This window comes from Arachis hypogaea, chromosome 20 (genome assembly GCF_003086295.3).
Source record: "Arachis hypogaea cultivar Tifrunner chromosome 20, arahy.Tifrunner.gnm2.J5K5, whole genome shotgun sequence".
Lineage (NCBI taxonomy): Eukaryota > Viridiplantae > Streptophyta > Magnoliopsida > Fabales > Fabaceae > Arachis > Arachis hypogaea.
In genome coordinates this window covers 85,147,225-85,167,364 of record NC_092055.1, presented here as the reverse complement: position 1 = coordinate 85,167,364, position 20,140 = coordinate 85,147,225, and the positions used below count along the sequence as shown (strand labels likewise).

At 42.6% G+C, this 20,140-nt stretch overlaps 1 protein-coding gene across 1 annotated transcript; it reads left to right on the top strand.

The window, feature by feature from the left end:
* The first annotated feature begins 4,696 nt into the window (after positions 1 to 4,696).
* LOC140183102 (uncharacterized) lies at positions 4,697 to 9,409 on the top strand. Its single transcript, XM_072231118.1, has 3 exons — positions 4,697 to 4,881; positions 4,956 to 5,537; positions 9,151 to 9,409. The coding sequence occupies exons 1-3, from the start codon at positions 4,697 to 4,699 to the stop codon at positions 9,407 to 9,409; spliced, it is 1,026 nt and encodes a 341-aa protein (XP_072087219.1).
* The last annotated feature ends 10,731 nt before the right edge of the window (positions 9,410 to 20,140 follow it).

Below are 20,140 nucleotides of genomic sequence, written 5' to 3'. Positions count from 1 at the left end.
TGTTCTACACGAACCATTGCTATTCAACTTTGAGTATGCAACCATTATGAACTTAGAGTGATGTTTCCAACCACTACACAACTCTCTCTTACTCTTAACTCCACAAAGAGCTCTAAGTTGACCATCATTTTCAATCAAACCATATTCAAGTGGGAAAGTAAAGATTAGAGATAAGAATTTTACCCTCTTGAATGTTTTGTAGGATGGTGACTTTGGAAGGGGTGGTCCCAATGATCTTGTAAGCTCCACTCCCTTGTATTCTTCCTTGATTACCTCCACCTCTTTACAAGCTTCTTCAACTTCAACCTCTTACTCTTGGTGGCTTACTTCCAATTCAAATTCTTCTTCATTGCTCACCAAAGGCATGAGAGGTTGTGCATCTTCTTCTTTGACCTCAATTTCAAGCCCAATGGGAGAGGATTCAATTGTAGATAGGAACTCTTCAATGATTGAATCTATCTCTTGATCAACCTCTTCAAAGTTTTCAATCATAATATGCTTTGGAGGTTGTACACCCTCCTCAACATTAACATCAAGCATCTTGGAAGAGGACTTTCTAATTCTACATTGCCATAGACTTCCAACATCTTCTATGTTTTCAACCACTTCTTCCGGCTCATTCATCTCAACTTCTTCCCTTTGTGACAATTCTTGTTTCAACCCTTCTTCTATGCCTTGAAGCTCCAAACTCACTCCCTCACTATGCTCCTTGATTGCTTCTTCACATTCAACAATGGGAGTTCCTTGATCACATAGGCTTAGGCGGGAGGAGACTATATTGCGAACGGCTTCCGCTATGGTAGCTATCTTGGCTTTTAACTCCTTGAACTCCTTTTAGTTCTCTTCTTGCCTTCGAATGTAAGAACTAACACATTCTTAGAGAGGATCATCCATTGGAGGTGGTGTGGAAAAAGAAGGTTCATTGTTTGGGAAGGAAGTTTCATAATTGGAAGTTGGTTCATCTTGGTAAGGATATGGAGTTGGTGTATATTGAGGTGGTTCTTGAGAGTAATTATGTTAGAATGGTGGTAGTTTCATGTGTGGTTCATATGGTTCATAAGGTAGTTGATATGATGGATAAGAATTAGGGTCATAATGAGGTGTTTGGTGGTAGGGGGCTTGTGAGTAACGTGGTTCGAAATTAGGTTGAGGAGGTGGTTCATAGGCTTATGGTGGTGGTTGTTGACAATCACAATAAAGGTCACCACATCCATTAGATTGATATGCATTAGGATTAGAATTATACCCATAAGAAACCGGAGGGGGTTGTTGCCAATAAGGTTGATCAATCCCTTGAGGCTCCTCCCATCTTTGATTCCCAAATCCTTGATGCACATCCCCATTGAAGCTTCTATTCCCTACAACATAGTTATAACTAAACTCATAGCCAAAGTGAGGATGAGAATTCATAATAGCAAAGAGAAACAAAAACTAACAAAAATAAGCAACAAAGTCCTAAAGCTAACAAAAACTAACAAATAAGCAAAAAGCAAACATATTCACAATATTCACAATAGCCAATAATATAACACCATTGCAAGTCCCCGGTAACGGCGCCATTAATTTGATTGCATGAATCGTGTTGGTTAGGAATTTCTCTTATAAAAAGAAGAATTTCATTGTAAGCATAGCTCCAAACCAACAAACAACTCTCACATCAAATTAAAATATGGTTTTGTCACATGTACAAATCCCAATGAAAAATAACTGAAGTATTTAGACTCTGGGTCGTCTCACAAGGAATTGCAATGAAGTGGTCAATTATTGGATATGAAGAACAAGGGGGGTTTGATTGGTAAGAGGGCAAGAAATTAAATGACAAGAAAAGTAAATCAAGCAAGTAACTAAAGAAGGCAATTAACAAAGAGAGACATTCATGGCAAGAATTGAGATCATAGGCTTTTATCCTAGTTATACAATGATTAATTCATCTTATTTAGTCAACTCCAATAAATGGAAGAAGGTATCATGTTATCTTCACATAGGGAGAATGTCAAACAAGATTAATCAATCATATCACAATAATAACAAGAATCTATCTCATTTCGTCATCCCCAACATTGGAAGAAGGTGTAAGTTATCTTCCATGAGAGAAAATCAAACAAGACTAGTTAATCTCAAATAAAAATTCCTAATCAACTCACTAATTAAATTAACAAAAGATTAGAGTCATTGAAAATGATATTAACTAACAATTCTAATTCACCAACATAGGTTGGGTTTTCATGACTCAAGATTGCCCAATTACTCTTCCCAAGCCAAGAATGCTCTAAATCTACTCTAAAGCCCAACTAAGTATTTTGTCAAACTCTTGGTGGGTACAAATGGAAATCATAATAAATTGCAAGAAATAGTAAAATCTAACAACTACCAATTGCAAGAAAAGTAAGATCACAACTCAAATCAACACTAAAAGAACATCAAACATTAAATTTCATTGAAAGAAAATCCAAATCCAACAAGTACATCTATGAACATAAAAGAGAGTATAAAAGGAAAATTAACACTATAAATCATGAGAATGAAAGAGTAGAAGCAATAATTCTTAAAAGAAATAAGATGAAAACATGTAATTGAACCTAGATCTAGGAGAAATTAACCTAACCTAATTCTAGAGAGAAGAGGGAGCTTCTCTCTCTATAAACTAACCTACATGATGCTAAAACTACAAACAATTGCTCCCCCCTTGTCCAAGCTTGAATTCTACATGAAATAGCATCAGAAATGAGTTGGTTTGGGCCCAAAGTGCTTCAGAAATCGCTGGGGCGCGATTTCACTTTAGTGGTCCACGAGCAGCATCGGCGCGCACACGTATAGTGCGCATGCGCGCCCCTAAACGCGAAGCAAAATATGGCAAATTTTATATCATTTCAAAGCCCCGGATGTTAGCTTTCTAACGCAAATGGAAGTGCCTCATTTGGACCTCTGTAGCTCAACTTATGGTCGTTTGAGTGCGAAGAGGTCAAGCTTGATAGCTTTACGGTTTCTTCATTTCTTCATGAATTCTCCCACTCTGCATGCTTTTCTCCTCACTTCTTCCATCCAATACTTGCCTTATGAACCTAAAATCACTCAAGAAATATATCAAGGTAGTGAATGGAATTAAAGTGAGTTAAATTTAACTATTTTAAGGCCTAAAAAGCATGTTTTCACATTTAAGCACAAATCAAGGGAGAATTGTAAAACCATGCTATTTCATTGAATAAATGTGAGAAAAGTTGATAAAATCCTCCAAATTAAGCTCAAGATAAACCACAAAATCGGGGTTTATCAACGACTCACCGGGAAGCTCACGGCTCTGTCTCGTTTTCTCGGAGCATCGGCAGAAAGGGCCATCCCATTCTTCAACCTAATGAAGAAGGAAATCACCTTTGAGTAGACCCCAGCATGCGAAGGAGCGTTCAGCCATTTCAAAAAGATACTCTCGAAACCTCTGGTACTCAGCAAGCCTAGAGAGGGGGAGCCCCTATACTTATACTTGGTCGTGACCGCGCAAGCGATCGCGGCAGTCCTAGTCCGGGAAGAGGACAAAACTCAGCGCGCAATATACTTCATCAGCAAAGTACTCCAAGTGGCGGAGATGAGGTACACCAAATTGGAAAAGCTGGCCTACGCCCTACTAATCTCATCTAGAAGGCTAAAGCAATACTTCCAAGGGCACGTAATCATTCTGAGGACCGACCAAGCCATCCAACAAGTCCTCCAGAAACCCGACCTGGCGGGAAGAATGATGGCATGGGCAATAGAACTGTCCCAATATGATTTGCAATACAAGCCAAGACAGGCAATCAAAGCCCAAGCCATGGAAGTCTTCCTCATAGAAGTCACAGGAGAGACTCCCGACACACCGAACACACGACGGAAACACCACGTTGACAGAGCATCCAACCAAGCACTCGGAGGGGCCGGAATCATCCTCGAAATCTCGACAGGAGTAGCCTACGAGCAATCCATCCAATTTGACTTCCCGGTCTCTAACGACCAGGCCGAGTATGAAGCCCTGATAGGAGGACTGATACTAGCCAAAGAAGTCGGAGCGTCAAGAGTGGAAGTCAGTAGCGACTCCCAAATCGTCATCTCCCAAGTAAATGGTAGCTACCAAGCCATGGACGCGCTACTGCAAAAATACTTGAAAAAGGTAAAAGAGCTATGCAAAAGTTTCGAAGAAGTCACAATCCAGCACGTTCCTAGAGAAAGGAACGCCCGAGCCGACCTCCTTTCTAAGCTAGCAAGCACTAAACCCGGCACAGGGAACAGATCCCTAATCCAAGGGCTAGCAACGGAACCTGCAATCATCATGTGCACAACCCAGGTGCCGAACCCCCCTCATGGATAGACGCTATCTCCCGATATCTGGAGTATGCAGAAACGCCCCTAGATGTGAAGAAAGCACAAGCTATCAAGAGGGAAGCCCCCAAATATACAATCATACAGGGGCAGTTGTACAAACAAGGGCTCCACCAGCCCCTACTCAAATGTCTGCACCCCGACCAGACGGACTACGTCCTAAGAGAAGTCCATGAAGGATGTTGTGGTCACCACATTAGGGGAAGATCTTTAGCAAGAAAGATCATCCAAGAAAGATATTACTAGCCTACAATGATGTCGGACGCCCAGAAGTTCGTGAAAAAAATGCAAAAAGTGCCAAAAAAATGCCAACTTCCATAAAGCACCTCCCGAGGAGCTCATCCTAATGATGGCTCCCCGACCTTTCGCCCAATGGGGAGTTGACCTCTTGGGGCCATTCCCACCAGGGCCTGGGCAAGTGAAGCACTTTATAGTGGCCATTGACTATTACACCAAATGGGTGGAAGCAAAACCACTAGCTAGCATATCCACGGTAAACTACCAAAAGTTTATGTGGAAGCAGGTGGTCACTAGGTTTGGGATTCCGGAGACCGTCATATCGGACAACGGGACACAGTTCACCGATAAGAAGTTTAAAGGATTCTTAGATGGACTAAAGATCAAATAGAGGTTCTCCTTGGTCGAGCACCCCAAACCAACGGCCAGGTGGAAGCAGTTAACAAAGTTATCCTAAAAGGGTTAAAGAGGCGACTTGAAGGAAAGAAGGGCTCATGGGCAGACGAGCTAGCCTCAGTCTTGTGGTCATACAGAACCACCCCCCAATCATCCACCGGCGAAACCCCCTTCCGACTCACATACGGGGTCGACACAGTCATCCCAGTCGAAGTCGGGGAACCAAGCCCAAGGATACTCCTCAAAGGAGGGAGTGAGGCAATCGAAAAGGATCTAGTCGATGAAACAAGGCAAATGGCACACCTAGCAGAAGCAGCAATAAAACAAAGAATAGCCCTAAGGTACAATGGCAAAGTGCTAAAGAGAAGCCTAGGGGAAGGCGACCTGGTTTTACGACGTAACGACATAGGGTTACCAACCCCAGGGGAAGGCAAGCTAGCTGCGAACTGGGAAGGTCCTTACAGAGTGAAAGAAGTCGTTGGCAAGGGAGGCTACAAGCTAGAAAGACTGGATGGAAACGAGGTGCCGAGAACATGGAACATGACAAACCTCAAGAGGTTCTACCCATAAGAAGGGACGACCGCACGACCTAACGACCTCAACCCCCCTCTTATGTTTCACTTTTATATTCTCCCTTTATGTTCCTCTTTTTAACAATTGTATCATTTTCCTCTTCTGTTATCTTTCACTTGATTACGCATTACATCGTTTCCTTATTTCAGACCATATGATAAGTTTTATTTTTCGAAAGTTCCAAATTGGAATAACAAGCAAAGGAAAAAGCCGAACGGTCGACCTAACGGAAACCCGGGACTGATCACCCCGGAAACTGTTTCGAGGGTTACCTGAAACTGTAGGTCGATCTCAGACAAGACATTCTGTGCTGGTCGGAGCTGACGTGTCCGGCTGGTGGATGGTGGCCAGAGCTGTCGTGCTCGATTTACTGGATTGGCTGCGCTGCTGATCCTTTGTCACCGGAGGGTGGTGGTACCTGCAAGGGACTCCGATGCTTAAGTTAGCAAGGGTATTAAGCAGATTTTTTAGTAGAATCAGAGTATGAGTTATACCTGGGTGCTCCAGTGTATTTATAATAGTAGAGGATGACCTTTCTAGGGATAAGATAGTTATCTTATCTTATCTTTGAGTGAGGTCATCTTATTTTGAAGGGAACCGCCCTTATCTCTATAGGCTTGGGCTGCCTTTGGATTTGGGTCGTGTTCCTCTATCTGGGCCCTTTATTGGGCTTTCCTGGCAATTTGGCCGAGCTCTTTGAGAAGAGGTCAGATAGTCTGACCTGAAGAGGTCAGTCGCCTTGTCGCTAAACATCCCTGGTCGGACAGCTCGATCCAGGGTATGAACAGTGCCCCTGCTCGAGCTCGGTCTTTCTTTTGAGGTCGAGTCTTAGTTTTAGGACTTCGATCCTTCTCTGGTGAAGCCGAACTTTAGCATTTTGTCGACTTCTTCTTTGTAGAGTTCTCCTTTGAATGCGGAACGTTTTCTTTTGAATTTTTATTCTTTTGAAAACGCGCGTCTCCTTGCTTTGGGAATGCGCGAGGGTTTAATAACCTCATTAATTTTTTTAGTGCTACGTTTCTTCGTTCATTTTGAACTTTTCACTAAAATGGTTTCTCTTCTCTGTTTCTTTGCTGTAACTTTCCCTTTTCTTTCTCACTTTCTGTTCTGTCTGAAATTTGCATTTTCGCGTTTCTCCCTGTGACATCGCTTGGTGATTGTTGGTGCTTTCTTTGTTATGAAAGGCGATTCCGGATTCTATCTTTCCATCCACGATTTCCTTCGAAGCTTCCTCCTTTTTCCAGGTTGGTTCTTCTTTCTGCTTTTTTACTTCTTTTACTTTGCCTTCGGTTCTTGGTAAAGTTTTGGTTTTGCTTGAATGCATGTTAGAAAGCTTGAACCTTTTTGTGTCGTCGTGCTCGCTTGTTGCTGTGCTGCATGTTTTTCTGGTTTTTATGAACCTGTTTACTTTACCCAAAAGGTTGCTCCTTTTGATGACTTTCACTATGTTGATGATTTTACTGATGAACCTTTGTAGAAAGTAACGATTTTTTCTAGTGGCTCGTTTTGATTTTCTTCGTGTCGTTTGTTTGTTTGGGGTGTTTATCTTTGAAAAAGGTGGCGTCTTTGATGACTTCTTCTTGAAACTTTCGTTGCTTGGTAGTTCCGTTTGTTGATAAGCTACGACTGTGAATTTGGGAGGTAGTTATTTTGATGACTTTCTTTGATTTGTAGCTTGTGGCTTTCTTCTCAGAGCGTTATCTTCCTGTTAGGACGTGTAGAGATGTAGACTTGTAGGTTTTCCTGAGTTTTTGTTCCATAACTTGCCTCCAAAGGATGCCCCTGGATCTTTAGTGTGGGTCATGGGGTTTCCTTTTGTTGCTTGTATTGCTCTGTGTCATGCTTGTCCGAGCTGTTCTGATTTCGTCTAAGATCTTTTTTAGTAATCCATTTTCTTTTCTTATTTGTAGGACTAGTTGGCCATGTCTTCTCGCAAAAATATTGTAGAGACGTCTTCTAAGGTTCCTAAGGGGATGTCCGATTGGTTGGACTCCCTTGTGTTAATGTGTGTTTCTGTGGTGAATGCTGAGTTTTGTGTGGAGCTTAGGAAACATCACCACCTCTGTAAGAGTAGAGATCAGGAAAGGAACTATGAATTGGTAGCACCTGATTCCGAGGAGAGGGTTTGCTTTCCTGCTCTGACCCGAGGGGAGCACCCTTTCTTTTATGCTTATGACTATTTTTTCAGCCAGTTGAACATCACTTTTCCTTTCACTTCTTTTGAGACCGATTTGCTGTGGTCGTGTAATGTAGCTCCATCCCAGCTCCATCCGAACTCCTAGGGTTTTATCAAGATCTTTCAGCTGCTCTACCGAGAGTTGGACGTTACTCCTTCTCAGAATCTCTTCCTTTATCTTTTTGTTTTAACTAAGCCTGGGATTTCTTCTAAAAAAAAGCCTCTTGGATTTTCTTTAGATCTGCCCAGGGATATAAAGTTTTTGCCATATATGATGAGTCCTTTAGGGACTTTAAGAATTACTTCTTTAAGGTACGAGCGGTTGAGGGAGCTCAACCATTTTTTCTAGAAGCGAACTATGAACCGGCCTTCCCCTTGTGTTGGAAACAAAATGTAGTAGTGTCTCGATATACATGGGAAATGCTTGATGAAATCGAGCAGACCTTTGTAAATATTTTGGAGGATATTTGGGGGGAACCTCCTCATCTTGACACCAAGAAATTTCTGGGGGACCCGTCCCTTGTCCGAACTGCGTTGGGTATTTGATATGTCTTGCTTTGTTTTGATTTTGCTTCTTTCTTTTTTCAATGTGTAACCTGCTTCTATGGTTTGATTTGATTTTTCAGAGATGGCAAGAACAATGACTCCATGAAAGCCTTTAAGAAGGCGAGGAAGGCTACTGCGGCTCAAAACATCTCGGCCAAGGTGGCTGGGGAAGGTTCTTCCCAGGTTTTGTTGAAGCCATCTGTTCCGAGCTCTCCTAGACCGAGGAGGATGATCCCTACTCCTCGGGTCCGTTTGGTTGATCCCCCGCAAGCTTCTGCTGCTACCTCTTCTCCTACCGGTGCTCCTTCTCCAAAAAAGCAAAAAATAGCGGAGCCCTTTAACCTTGATGCCCCTGATTTCGACGCTGTCGAGTTTATGGACCAGTAAATCGGTCCTTATGGTACCATCCCTACTGACGATGTTTCTCTTCTTCGCCATTTGGATTTTATTACTCGAAGCAGCATCAAGATGGCACACATGGGGGCGGCCTTATATCGGACTGCCCAAGATCTTCCCCTTCACGCTACAAAGGCCTTTATGGAGGAGGCCAAATTAGATTTCGATCGGATGAAGGGTTTGAAGGAGGAGCTCGAGGTGAAGGTGACCAAGTTAGAGAAAGAGTTAGAGGGTGAAAAGGCTAGTTCTGTTGCCTTGGCAGCTTCTGTGAAGTTGGCTGAAGACACGGCGTTGAGGCACAAGCAGAGTTATGTCACGACCTATAGAGAGATGATGCGTCTCAGGGATGATTTGGAGTCTGCCCGGGCTGATTATGCCGAACTCCATGGTCACCTTGTAGGCAACGTAACTGCTGCTTATGAGAACCTGAAGGAGCAAGTTCGGGTTCTTGCACCCGAGCTTGACCTTACTCTCTTCAGCTTGGACAACATTGTGAAGGACGGTAAGATTGTTCCTGATGACCCTGATGATGATGATGTCGAACCTCCTCCTGTGCCTGCCGCCAAAACTTCTGTTGCACCGAATTCTTCAATTCCTTCATCTGAGGTTGGTCATCCCCAGTCGGATCCTGATTGCCAAATCTTGAATCGGGATGATGGGACAGTGGATGCGGTGCCTCTTCAGACTCGCCCTCCTTCACCCCGTGCTGATGCAGCTGAGAAGTCTTCAGATCCTTAATGATTATTCTGGATGTTTGTGTATATAGCCCGGCTTGTGGGCTTTGAACTTTTTATATTTTATAATTGGTTCTGACTTTTTGATACTCTTTTAGTTGCTTGTTTAGCAACTTTATTTTGAAAATTAAAGTAGTTTCTCAAGCTCTTGGGGTGACTTTTGGTAGCCTCTTGAGTTTTTTATTATTATAACTTGTGTTTTGCATAATATGTTTGTCTGCATCTGTCTGGTACCTTTTTAGGTTTTTGGGAGTGTTGGAGCCTTGTTGACCGACCTCTTGTGATTGCCTTTGTATTTTCATGCTTGTGGCTTGATTCTTTTGAGGTTGTGGATGTTTGGGTTCAACTTGTATGCCGACTTCCCCACTTTGGTTTGAAGTTATTTCTAGTAGTCCGTTTTGTTTGGACCTTTGTTAGGTCTCTTTTAAGGATTACTTTTATAACGTTTGTGGGAGTCCGATTTCATCATGTTGGTCTCTGCTAAGTTATTTCTAGTAATCCTCTTTTTGGACCTTTGTCAGGTCTCTTTTAGGGATTACTTTATAACTTTATGTTCTAGGCCGACTTCATCATGTCGGGCCTTTCGGAGTTATTTTAGTAATACTCTATTTTGGACCTTGTTCAGGTCTCTTTTAGGGATTACTTTTATAACTTTATGTTCTGGGCCGACTTCATCATGTCGAGCCCTTCTAAGTTATTTTAGTAATCCTCTTTTTTGGACCTTGTTCAGGTCTCTTTCAAGGATTACTTTTATAACTTTATGTTTTGGACCGACTTCATCATGTCGGGCCCTTCTAAGTTATTTTAGTAATCCTCTTTTATAGGGCTGGCCAAACCTCTTTCCAGGGATTTACTTTTTATAACTTTGGTTATTGTGGTCGACTGGTCCGACTTCTTTATGTCAGCCGGTCTTTAAGTTATTTTTAGCAATCCATTTTATTATGACCTCGTCAGGTCCTTTCTATGGATCACTTTCAATAACTTCTTACATTATTCTGTTTTCATCTTTGCCGATTTTGTAGAAATTGGGTTTAATACCCGTTTGGTCGACCTTTTGATGAATTTGGTTTTCATCTTTGTTGGACTTTATCGTGATCGTGCAGTGAATTTGATTTTCACTTTCTGCCGATCTGTAGCTTTATAATCAGGTGATGAATTGTTAGCGTTTCAGATTAATGCGTCTTGAGAATTTGTAGAAGATCTAAACAATTTTTATTCAAAAGAAAATGCAGATATATACATGTGGGAGTTTTATCCCTCTAAGTCGGGCAATTTGTAGGTCTTGGCTTGGCACCTCATTAAAAAACCCTTTCAGGAAAAAGAGTGCGCCTTATCCTAAGATCCTTTATCACCCCTAACTATAGTACCTTCTTAGGTTGCAGGCGTGCCATGACCTAGGAAGCTCTCGCCCTTCGAGTTCGGACAGTCTGTAGTAGCCCTTTCCAAGTACTTCTATGACTCGGTAGGGTCCTTTCCAATTTGCTGCTAGCTTTCCTTCTCCAGGTCGAGTTGTTCCGATATCATTTCGGATTAGGATGAGGTCGTTCTCAGCAAAACTTCACGGCACTACCTTTTTATTGTATCTCAAAGCCATTCGACGTTTCAATACCTCTTCCCTGATCCGAGCTCTTTCTCAGATTTCTGGAAGTAGTTCGAGTTCTTCCATTTGAAATTGGGAGTTGGCTTCTTCATTATAGTGGATCACTCTGGGCGACCCTTCTTCAATCTCCACTGGGATCATTGCCTCCATTCCATAAGCTAATCGGAAGGGTGATTCCTTTGTGGTGGAATGTGGCGTTGTTCGGTATGCCCATAGGACTTGTGGGAGCTCTTCAGCCCAGGCTCCCTTTGCATCCTGTAATCTCCATTTTAGCCCAGCCAATATGACTTTGTTGGCAGCTTCGGCTTGTCCATTGGCCTGGGGATGTTCTATGGAAGTGAATTGGTGTTTTATGTTCAAGTCGGCCACTAACTTTCTGAAACCTGCATCTGTGAATTGGGTGCCATTGTCTGTGGTGATGGAGTATGGAACCCCGAACCTTGTGACAATGTTTCTATATAGGAATTTTCGACTTCTTTGAGCAGTGGCGTTAGCTAGAGGTTCTGTCTCGATCCATTTTGTGAAATAGTCTACCCCTACTATGAGGAATTTGACTTGTCCTGATCCCTGAGGGAAAGGTCCGAGAAGGTCGAGTCCCTATTTTGCGAATGGCTAGGGTGAGGTTATGCTAATGAGCTCCTCTAGCGGGGCAATGTGAAAGTTGGCATGTTTCTGACATGGTGGACACGTCTTTACGAATTCTGTGGCTTCTTTTTATAGAGTTGGCCAATAAAATCCGGCCCGGAGTACTTTTTTGGTAAGTGCCTGCGCTCCGAGATGATTGCCACAGATGCCACTGTGTACTTCATCTAAAACTTCCTTTGTGTTGGAAGTCGGTACACATTTTAAAAATGGTATTGAAATCCCTCTTTTGTATAGAGTATTGTTTATGATAGTGTAGTATTGTACCTCCCTTTTTAACCTCTTTGCCTCCTTCTTATCTGTGGAGAGTGTTTCTGTTTTGAGGTAGTTAATTATGGGAGTCATCCACCTTGATCCAGACCTGTTATGGCTAGAACTTTTTCTTCTTCCGAGATTGACGGGTTCTACAGCATTTTCTGGATGAGGCTTCTATTGTTGCCCCCTGGTTTAGTGCTGGCTAATTTTGAGAGTGCATTAACTCGGACGTTCTGATCTCAGGGTATGTGGCAGACGTCATATTCCCCGAGTTGTCCGAGCTATTCCCTGGTTTTGTCCAAGTACTTTTTCATGGTGGGATCCTTGGCTTGGTAGCTCCCTAATATTTGTGAAGTGACCACATGTGAGTCACTGAAGATGATGAGCTTTTGAGCTCCAACCTCTTTAGCCAGCTTCAAACCAGCTAGTAGTGCCTCATACTCAGTTTGGTTGTTTGAGGCAGGGAACCTGAATTTGAGGGAAAGTTTGATTTGGGTTCTCTGATCACTTTCAATTATCACACCCGCACCGCTTCTAGTTTTGTTTGAGGAACCGTCTACGTAGAGATTCCATTCTGTAGAGATTTCCGGGGTGTCTGTAAATTCTGCAATGAAGTCAGCCAAATATTGGGATTTGATGGCTATCCGAGCTTCGTATTGAAGATCGAATTCAGACAACTCGACTGCCCATTGTAAGATTCTTCCTGCTAAATCTGTTTTCTACAGAATGCCTTTTATTGGCTAATTTGTCCGAACCCTGATGCTGTGGGCTTGGAAATATAGACGAAGTCGTCGAGATGTTAATATGAGAGCATAGGAGAATTTTTCTATTTTTGGTAGTTCAGCTCGAATCCTTGTAGTGCCTTGCTAATAAAGTATACAGGTTCTTGCCCACTGTCGTTTTCTCGGACCAATGCTGAGGCTACTGCCCGACTTCCTACTGCGAGGTATAATACAAGGGGTTCTCCTTCCAGTGACCGAGTTAGGATAGAAGGTTGTCCCAGGAACTTTTTGAAATCTTGGAAGGCCTATTCGCACTCCGTTGTCCATTCGAACCTCTTTCCCTTCCTTAGAGTAGCATAGAAGGGGAGAGATCTTATTGCTGATCCTGCTAGAAATATGGACAAGGTTGCCAATCTCCCATTGAGCTGTTGTACCTCTTTGATGCAAGTTGGGCTCTTCATATCGAGTATGGCTTGGCATTTATCCGAATTTGCCTCGATTCCTCTTTGTGTGAGCATAAAACCCAAGAATTTGTCAGCTTCTACTGCGAAGGTGCATTTTGCAGGATTAAGTCGCATGCCATGCCTTCTTATAGTGTCGAATACTTGGGTGAGGTCGGACAGTAACGTCTCTTCACTTTGTGTCTTTACTAACATGTCGTCCACATAGACTTCCATGACTTTTTCGATGTGATCCGTAAAGACCTTATTCATTAATCTCTGGTAAGTAGCTCCTGCATTTTTAACTCCAAAAGGCATGACGATGTAGCAGTAGTTTGCTTTTGGGGTTAAGAATGAAGTTTTTTATTGGTCAGGTGGGTACATCGGGATTTGATTGTATCTTGAATATGCGTCCATAAACGAGAGGTATTTATATCCGGAGGAGGCATCCACTAGAGCATCGATACTTGGGAGTGGGTAAAGATCTTTTGGGCAGGTTTTATTGAGATTAGTGTAGTCGGTGCACATCCACCACTTCCCATTTGATTATTTCACCAAGACGACGTTAGCTAGCCATAGTGGGTACTTGACATCTTTTATGAATCCTGGCTCCAGTAGAGCTTGTACTTGTTCTTCCACAGCTTGGGATCGTTCTGGTCCGAGCTTTCTACGTCTCTGTTGTACTGGCCGAGATCCTGGGTAGACTGCTAGCTTGTGGCACATTAACTTAGGGTCTATGCCTGGCATGTCTGCAGCCTTCCATGCAAAGAGGTCGACGTTATCTCGTAAGAACTGTACGAGTGATTTTTTTGTGTCTCCTTTTAGGATTGTACCAATATTGGTTGTTTTGTTTGGGATATCTCCGATGTGGACTTTTTCTACTTCACCTTTGGGTTGTGGGTGGAGTTCTTCCTGCCTCTGAACTCCACCGAGTTCGATGGTGTAGAATTCTTCTCCTCTGCCTCTGAGGTTTAGACTTTCATTGTAACAGTGGCACGCTATCTTCTGGTCTGCTTTTATTGTAGCTATCCCTTCTGTAGTTGGGAATTTCATGCATAGATGTGGAGTCAAGACTACTGCACCGAGCTGATTTAATGTTGTCCGACCTATTAAGGCATTGTAGACTGAACTCACGTCGACCACGATGTAGTCTATCTTGAGTGTTCTTGAATGGTTTCCTTTTCCGAAGGTCGTGTGTAGTGAGATGTATCCAAGTGGCTGAACTGGAGTGTCTTCCAGTCCGAACAGGCTGTTCGGATATACTCTGAGTTCTTTTTCTTCCAGGCCGAGTTTGTCGAAGGCAGTTTTGAACAAGATGTCAGCGTAGCTTCCTTAGTCTACCAGTGTGCGGTGGAGATTTGCGTTTTCCAGAATGATAGTGATAACCATGGGATCGTCGTGTCCTGAGATGATGTCGGATGCGTCCTCTTTGGTAAAAGTAACTGTGGGAATGTCGGGTGCTTCCTCTTTTTCCTCGACATGATATACATCTGTTCTGAGGGTTATCTGAAACTGTAGGTCGATCTCGGACGAGATCTTCTGTACTGGTCGGAGATGACGTGTCCGGCTGGTGAGTGGCGGCCGGAGCTGTTGTATCCGACTTGTAGACTGGCTATGCTGCTGATCCTTCGTCACCGGAGGGTGGGGGGTACTTGCAAGGGACTCCGATGCTTAAGTTAGCAAGGGTATTAAGTAGGTTTTTAGTAGAATCAGAGTATGAGTTATACATGGGTGCTCCAGTGTATTTATAATAGTGTGGAGTGACCTTCTTAGATAAGATAAGTTAGTTATTTTTTATCTTATCTTATCCTATCTTTGAGTGAGGTCAGCTTATCTTCAAGGGAACCGCCCTTATCTCTATAGGCTTGGGCTGCCTTTGGATCTGGGTTGTATTCCTTGAGTTGGGCCCTTTTTGGGCTTTCCTGTCGATTTGGCCGAGCTCTTTGGGAAGAGGTCGGATAGTCTGACCTGAAGAGGTCGGTCGCTTTCTCGCTAATCATCCCGGGTCGGATAGCTTGACCCTGGGTATGAACAGTGCCCCTGCTCGAGCTCGGTCTTTCTTTCGGAGGTTGAGTCTTAGTTTTAGGACTTCGATCCTTCTCTGGTGAAGCTGAACTCGAGCATTTTGTCGATTTTATCTTTGTAGAGTTCTTTTTTGAATGCGGAACGTTTCTTCTTTCGTTTCCTTTGAAAGCACGCGCTTTTGTATTAGCGTCCTAGCCTTGGGAATGTGCGAGGGTTTAATGCCCTCATTAATGCATTTTTAATGCTCCGTTTCTCTTGACTCTTTTATTTTGAATTTTGCATTCAAGAAACGGTTTTCTCTTTTCTGTAACTTCCCCTCTTTTCTCTCTATTTTTCTGTTTCGCCTCGTTTTTCTCTGCGACACTTTGTCTTGGTACTTTATTGGTGCTTCGCTTGAGAGACGATTTCCACAACTTCCTTGCTCCGGTTTTCAGCTTTCTTCAGAGCTTTCCTCCTTTCACCAGGTTTGTTTTCTACTTTCTGCTTCTTTACTTCTTTCGTAATTTTGCCTTCGGTTTTTTTATAAAGCTTTGATTTTCGTTTGAAATGCATGCTGGAAAGTCTGAACCTTTTTGCGTCGTTATGCTTAATTTGTTGATATGATGCATGTTTCTGGCATTTTCTTCTGATGATTGAGGTTTTGTTTGTTTGTATGTTTGATTACTGTTTCTGACTGTTGCCTTCGTATTTTGGAATTTTGGGTCGATGAACTGTTTGATAATCTTTTAAAAAAGACTACGCCTTTTGTAGCTTTCTTTATTGATAGACTTTGTAGCAGATAACGTTCTTTCTTATATTTGCTTTGTCTTTCTCTTTGTGTTGTTGTTTGTCTGGAAGGTGGGTTTTTTCTTCGTCGAGGGTTTTATCAAGATGTTAACCTTGTAGATTTTTCCTGAGTCTTTACTCTGTCACTGCCTCCAAAGGATGCCCCTGGACCTTGTCTTGGGGTTTTTCTTTTATCTGTTTGTATGCTTGAGTCATGTTCTGCTATGAGTTGATTTTGACTTTGTCCGAGATGTTTGGGTTAGTAATCTATTTTCTTCTTTCTTGCTGTAGGACTAGTTGACCTCATGTCTTCTCGCAAGAATATTATTGAGACATCTTCCCAAGTCCCTGAGGGCATGGCTAATTGGGTGGATTCGATGGTTCTTTTGTGTGTTTCTTTGGTTGATTCTGAGTTTTGTCAGTAGCTTAGGAAATTTCATAGGGTTTGTAATAGTGGTAGTGAGGAAAAGAACTATGAGCTTGTTCCTCCCGATTCTGAGGAAAGGGTTTGTTTTTCTACCCGAATTGTTGGAGAGCACCCCTTTTTCTATGCGTACGACTTCTTTTTTAGTCAAATGAATATTACTTTTCCTTTTACTCCCTTTGAGACCAACCTATTGTGGTCTTGTAATGTAGCTCCATCCCAACTTCACCCCAACTCCTGGGGTTTTATCAAAATCTTTCAGTTGTTGTGTAATGAGTTTGGTATCCCTCCTTCACAATCTCTTTTCTTTTATCTCTTTATTTTGATAAAGCCTAGGGTGGTTAAGAAGAAAGCCGCTTGGGTTTCTTTCCGAGCTTCCCAGGGAAAAAAAGTTTTCTCCATGTTTGATGAATCTTTTCGTGACTTCAAGAATTACTTTTTTATGGTCCGAGCTGTTAAAGGAGCTCGACCCTTTTTTCTGGATGAAAATGATGAGCCTGCCTTTCCTTTGGAATGGCAAAGGAACGTAATGGTGTCTAAATATACGTGGGAGATGTTAGATGAGGCTGAGCAAGCTTTTGTGTCTGTGCTGGAAGAAAACTGGGGGCAGCCTCCCCATCTCGACACCAAAAAATTTTTAGCCAACCCCTCTCTCCTCCGAGCTGAGCTGGGTAGTGGTTGATTTTTGGTTTTGATTGTTTTGTCGATTGTATCTCTTGTAAGCTCTTTTCTGATTTATAACTTGGTTTCCCGCTGTTGTATTTTGTTTTCAGAGATGATTAAGAATAATGAATCCATGAAGGCCTTTAAGAGGGCAAGAAAGGCTACTGCAGCTCAAAATGTCTCGACTAAGGCGGCCGGTGAGGGATCATCTCAGGTTCAGTCGAAGACGGCCGTACCGAGCTCGCCGGGGGTGAGGAAGGTAATCCCTTCTCCACGGGTTCGTTTGACTGATCCTTCTAGAGTTTTTGTTGCTACTTCTGGTGCTCATCCAAACAAAAAACAAAAAACAACTAAGCCTTTCAACCTTGATGCCCCTGACTTTGATGCAGTTAAGTTTGTCGATCAGCAGATTGATCCTTACGGTACCATTCCTACCAACGATATCTCCCTCCTTCGCCACTTGGATTTTATTACTCGGAGTAGCGTCAAGATGGCACATATGGGAGCTGCCCTGTACCGAACTGCCCAAGACCTCCCTCTTCATGCTACCAAAGCTTTTATAGAGGAGGCTAAGCAAGAGTTCGACCGTATGAAGGGTTTGAAGGAGGAGCTCCAAGTGAAAGTAACTAAGCTGGAGAAGGAGTTGGAGACCGAAAAGGGTAGTTCTGTTGCCTTGGCGGCTTCTGTGAGGTTGGCTGAAGATACCGCATTGAGGCACAAGGATAGCTATGTTACGGCCTACAGGGAAGTGATGCGTCTCAGGGAGGAGTTAGAGTCTGCCCGGGTTAATTATGCCGAGCTCCAGGGTCAACTTGTAGGCAACGTAAATGCTGCTTATGAGAACCTGAAGGAGCAAGTTCGAGTTCTTGCTCCCGAGGTCGACCTTACTCTCTTCAGCCTGGACAATATTATAAAGGATGGCAAGATTGTCCCTGACAACCCTGACGACAATGATGTTGAACCTCCCTCTGTTCTTGCTGCCAAATCCTCCGTGGTGCCGACTTCTTCAGCTCCTTCAGCTGAGGCTGGTCAGATCCTGACTGTCAAATCTTGAATCGGGATGATGGGACTGTGGATGTTGTGCCCATTCAGACTCGCCCTCATTCACCTCGTGCTGCTGAGAAGCCTTCTGATAAATAGTTTTCTAAATGTTTGTGTAGATAGCCCGGCTTGTGGGCTTTTAAACTCTTTATGATGTTTGTTGACTGTTGACACTCTTTTGTTTGCTTGTTTAGCAACTTTATTTTGAAAAACAAAATAGTTTCCAAGTTCTTGGGGCTGGTTTTGGTAGCCTCTTGAGCTTGTGATTATTATAACTTTATATCATGTCTGTTTGCATCTGCCTTGGTTTCTTTTTAGGCTTTTCGGAGCGTTGGAGCTTTGTTGACCTCTTTAGATTGCCTTCATACTTGTGCCTTGATTCCTCTTAGGTTGTAGTTGCTTGGATCCAACTTGTATGTCGGCTTCCTTATGTCGGCTTTGAAGTTATTTCTAACAGCCCTATTTGTTGGGACCTTTGTGAGGTCTCCGTTAGTAATTACCGTTAAGGTTTTTGGGAAGCCGACTTCGTTATTTCAGTTACTTCTAGTAATCCTTTCTTTTGGACCTTGTTGGGTTTTATTTTAGGAATTACTCTTGCAACTTGTTTGGGGGAGGCCGACTTCCTTGTGTTAGTTCCTTCTAAGTTATTTTTGTAATCCTCTTTCTTGGACCTTGTTCAGGTCTCTTTCAGGGATTACTTTTATAACTTTTATGTTTTGGGCCGACTTCTTTATGTCGGGCATTTCTAAGTTATTTTTGTAATCCTCTTTCTTGGACCTTGTTTAGGTCTCTTTCAGGGATTACTTTTATAACTTTATGTTTTGGGCCGACTTCTTCATATCGGGCCCTTCTAAGTTATTTTTGTAATCCTCTTTCTTGGAACTTGTTCAGGTCTCTTTCAGGGATTACTTTTATAACTTTATGTTTTGGGCCGACTTCTTCATGTCGGGCCCTCCTAAGTTATTTTTGTAATCTTCTTTCTTGGACCTTGTTCAGGTCTCTTTCAGGGATTACTTTTATAACTTTATGTTTTAGGCCGACTTCTTCATGTCGGGCCCTTCTAAGTTATTTTTGTAATCCTCTTTCTTGGACCTTGTTCAGGTCTCTTTCAAGGATTACTTTTATAACTTTATTGTAGGAGACCGACTTCGTCATGTCGATCTCTTCTAAGTTATAGCAATCCTCTTTTATAGGGTTGGCCAGACCTCTTTCCAGGGATTTACTTATAACTTTTGTTATTATGACTGGTCCGACTTCTTTATGTCGGTCAGTCTTTAAGTTATTTTTTTTTAGCAATCCATTTTATTAAAACCTCGTCAGGTCCTTTCTATGGATCACTTTCGATAACTTGCATTATTCTGTTTTCATCTTTGCCGATTTTGTAGAAATTGGGTTTAATACTCATTTGGTCGACCTTTTAATGAATTTGGTTTCATATCTGTTGGTCTTTATCGTGATCGTGCAGTGAATTTGATTCTCACTTTCTGCCAATTTGTAGCTTTATAATCGGGCGATGAATGTTTCAGATTAATGCGTCTTGAGCATTTGTAGAACATCTGAACAGATTTTATTCAAAAGAAAATGCAAATATATACATGTGGGAGCTTTATCCCTCTAAGTCGGACAATTTATAGGTCTTGGCTTGGCGCCTCATTAAAAAACCTTTTCAGGAAAAAGAGTGCGCCTTATCCTAAGATCCTTTATCGTCCCTAACTATAGTATCTTCTTAGGTTGCAGGCGTGCCATGACCTAGGAAGCTCTCGTCCATCGAGTTCGGACAGTCTGTAGTATCCCTTTCCAAGTACTTCTATGGCTCGGTAGGGTCCCTTCCAGTTTGCTACCAGCTTTCCTTCTCCAGGTCGAGTTGTTCCGATATCATTTCGGATTAGGACAAGGTCATTCTCAACAAATCCTCGCGGCACCAACCTTTGATTGTATCTCGAAGCCATTCGTCGTTTTAATGTCTCTTCCCTAATCCGAGCTCTTTCTTGGACTTCTGGGAGTAGGTCGAGTTCTTCCCTTCGAAGTTGGGAGTTGGCTTCTTCATTATAGTGGATCACTCTAGGTAACCCTTCTTCAATCTCCACTGGGATCATTGCCTCTATTCCGTACGCTAATCGGAAGGGTGATTTCTTTGTGGTGGAGTGCGGCGTCGTTC

Excerpts from the sequence above, each read along its gene's own strand:
- LOC140183102 (XM_072231118.1), top strand. The coding sequence starts at position 4,697 with ATGGCTCCCCGACCTTTCGCCCAATGGGGAGTTGACCTCTTGGGGCCA. Across the intron at positions 4,882-4,955 it reads TGGAAGCAGGTGGTCACTAG|ATGGACTAAAGATCAAATAG; the intron begins GTTTGGGATTCC and ends AAGGATTCTTAG. Across the intron at positions 5,538-9,150 it reads AACATGACAAACCTCAAGAG|CTTGGACAACATTGTGAAGG; the intron begins GTTCTACCCATA and ends TACTCTCTTCAG.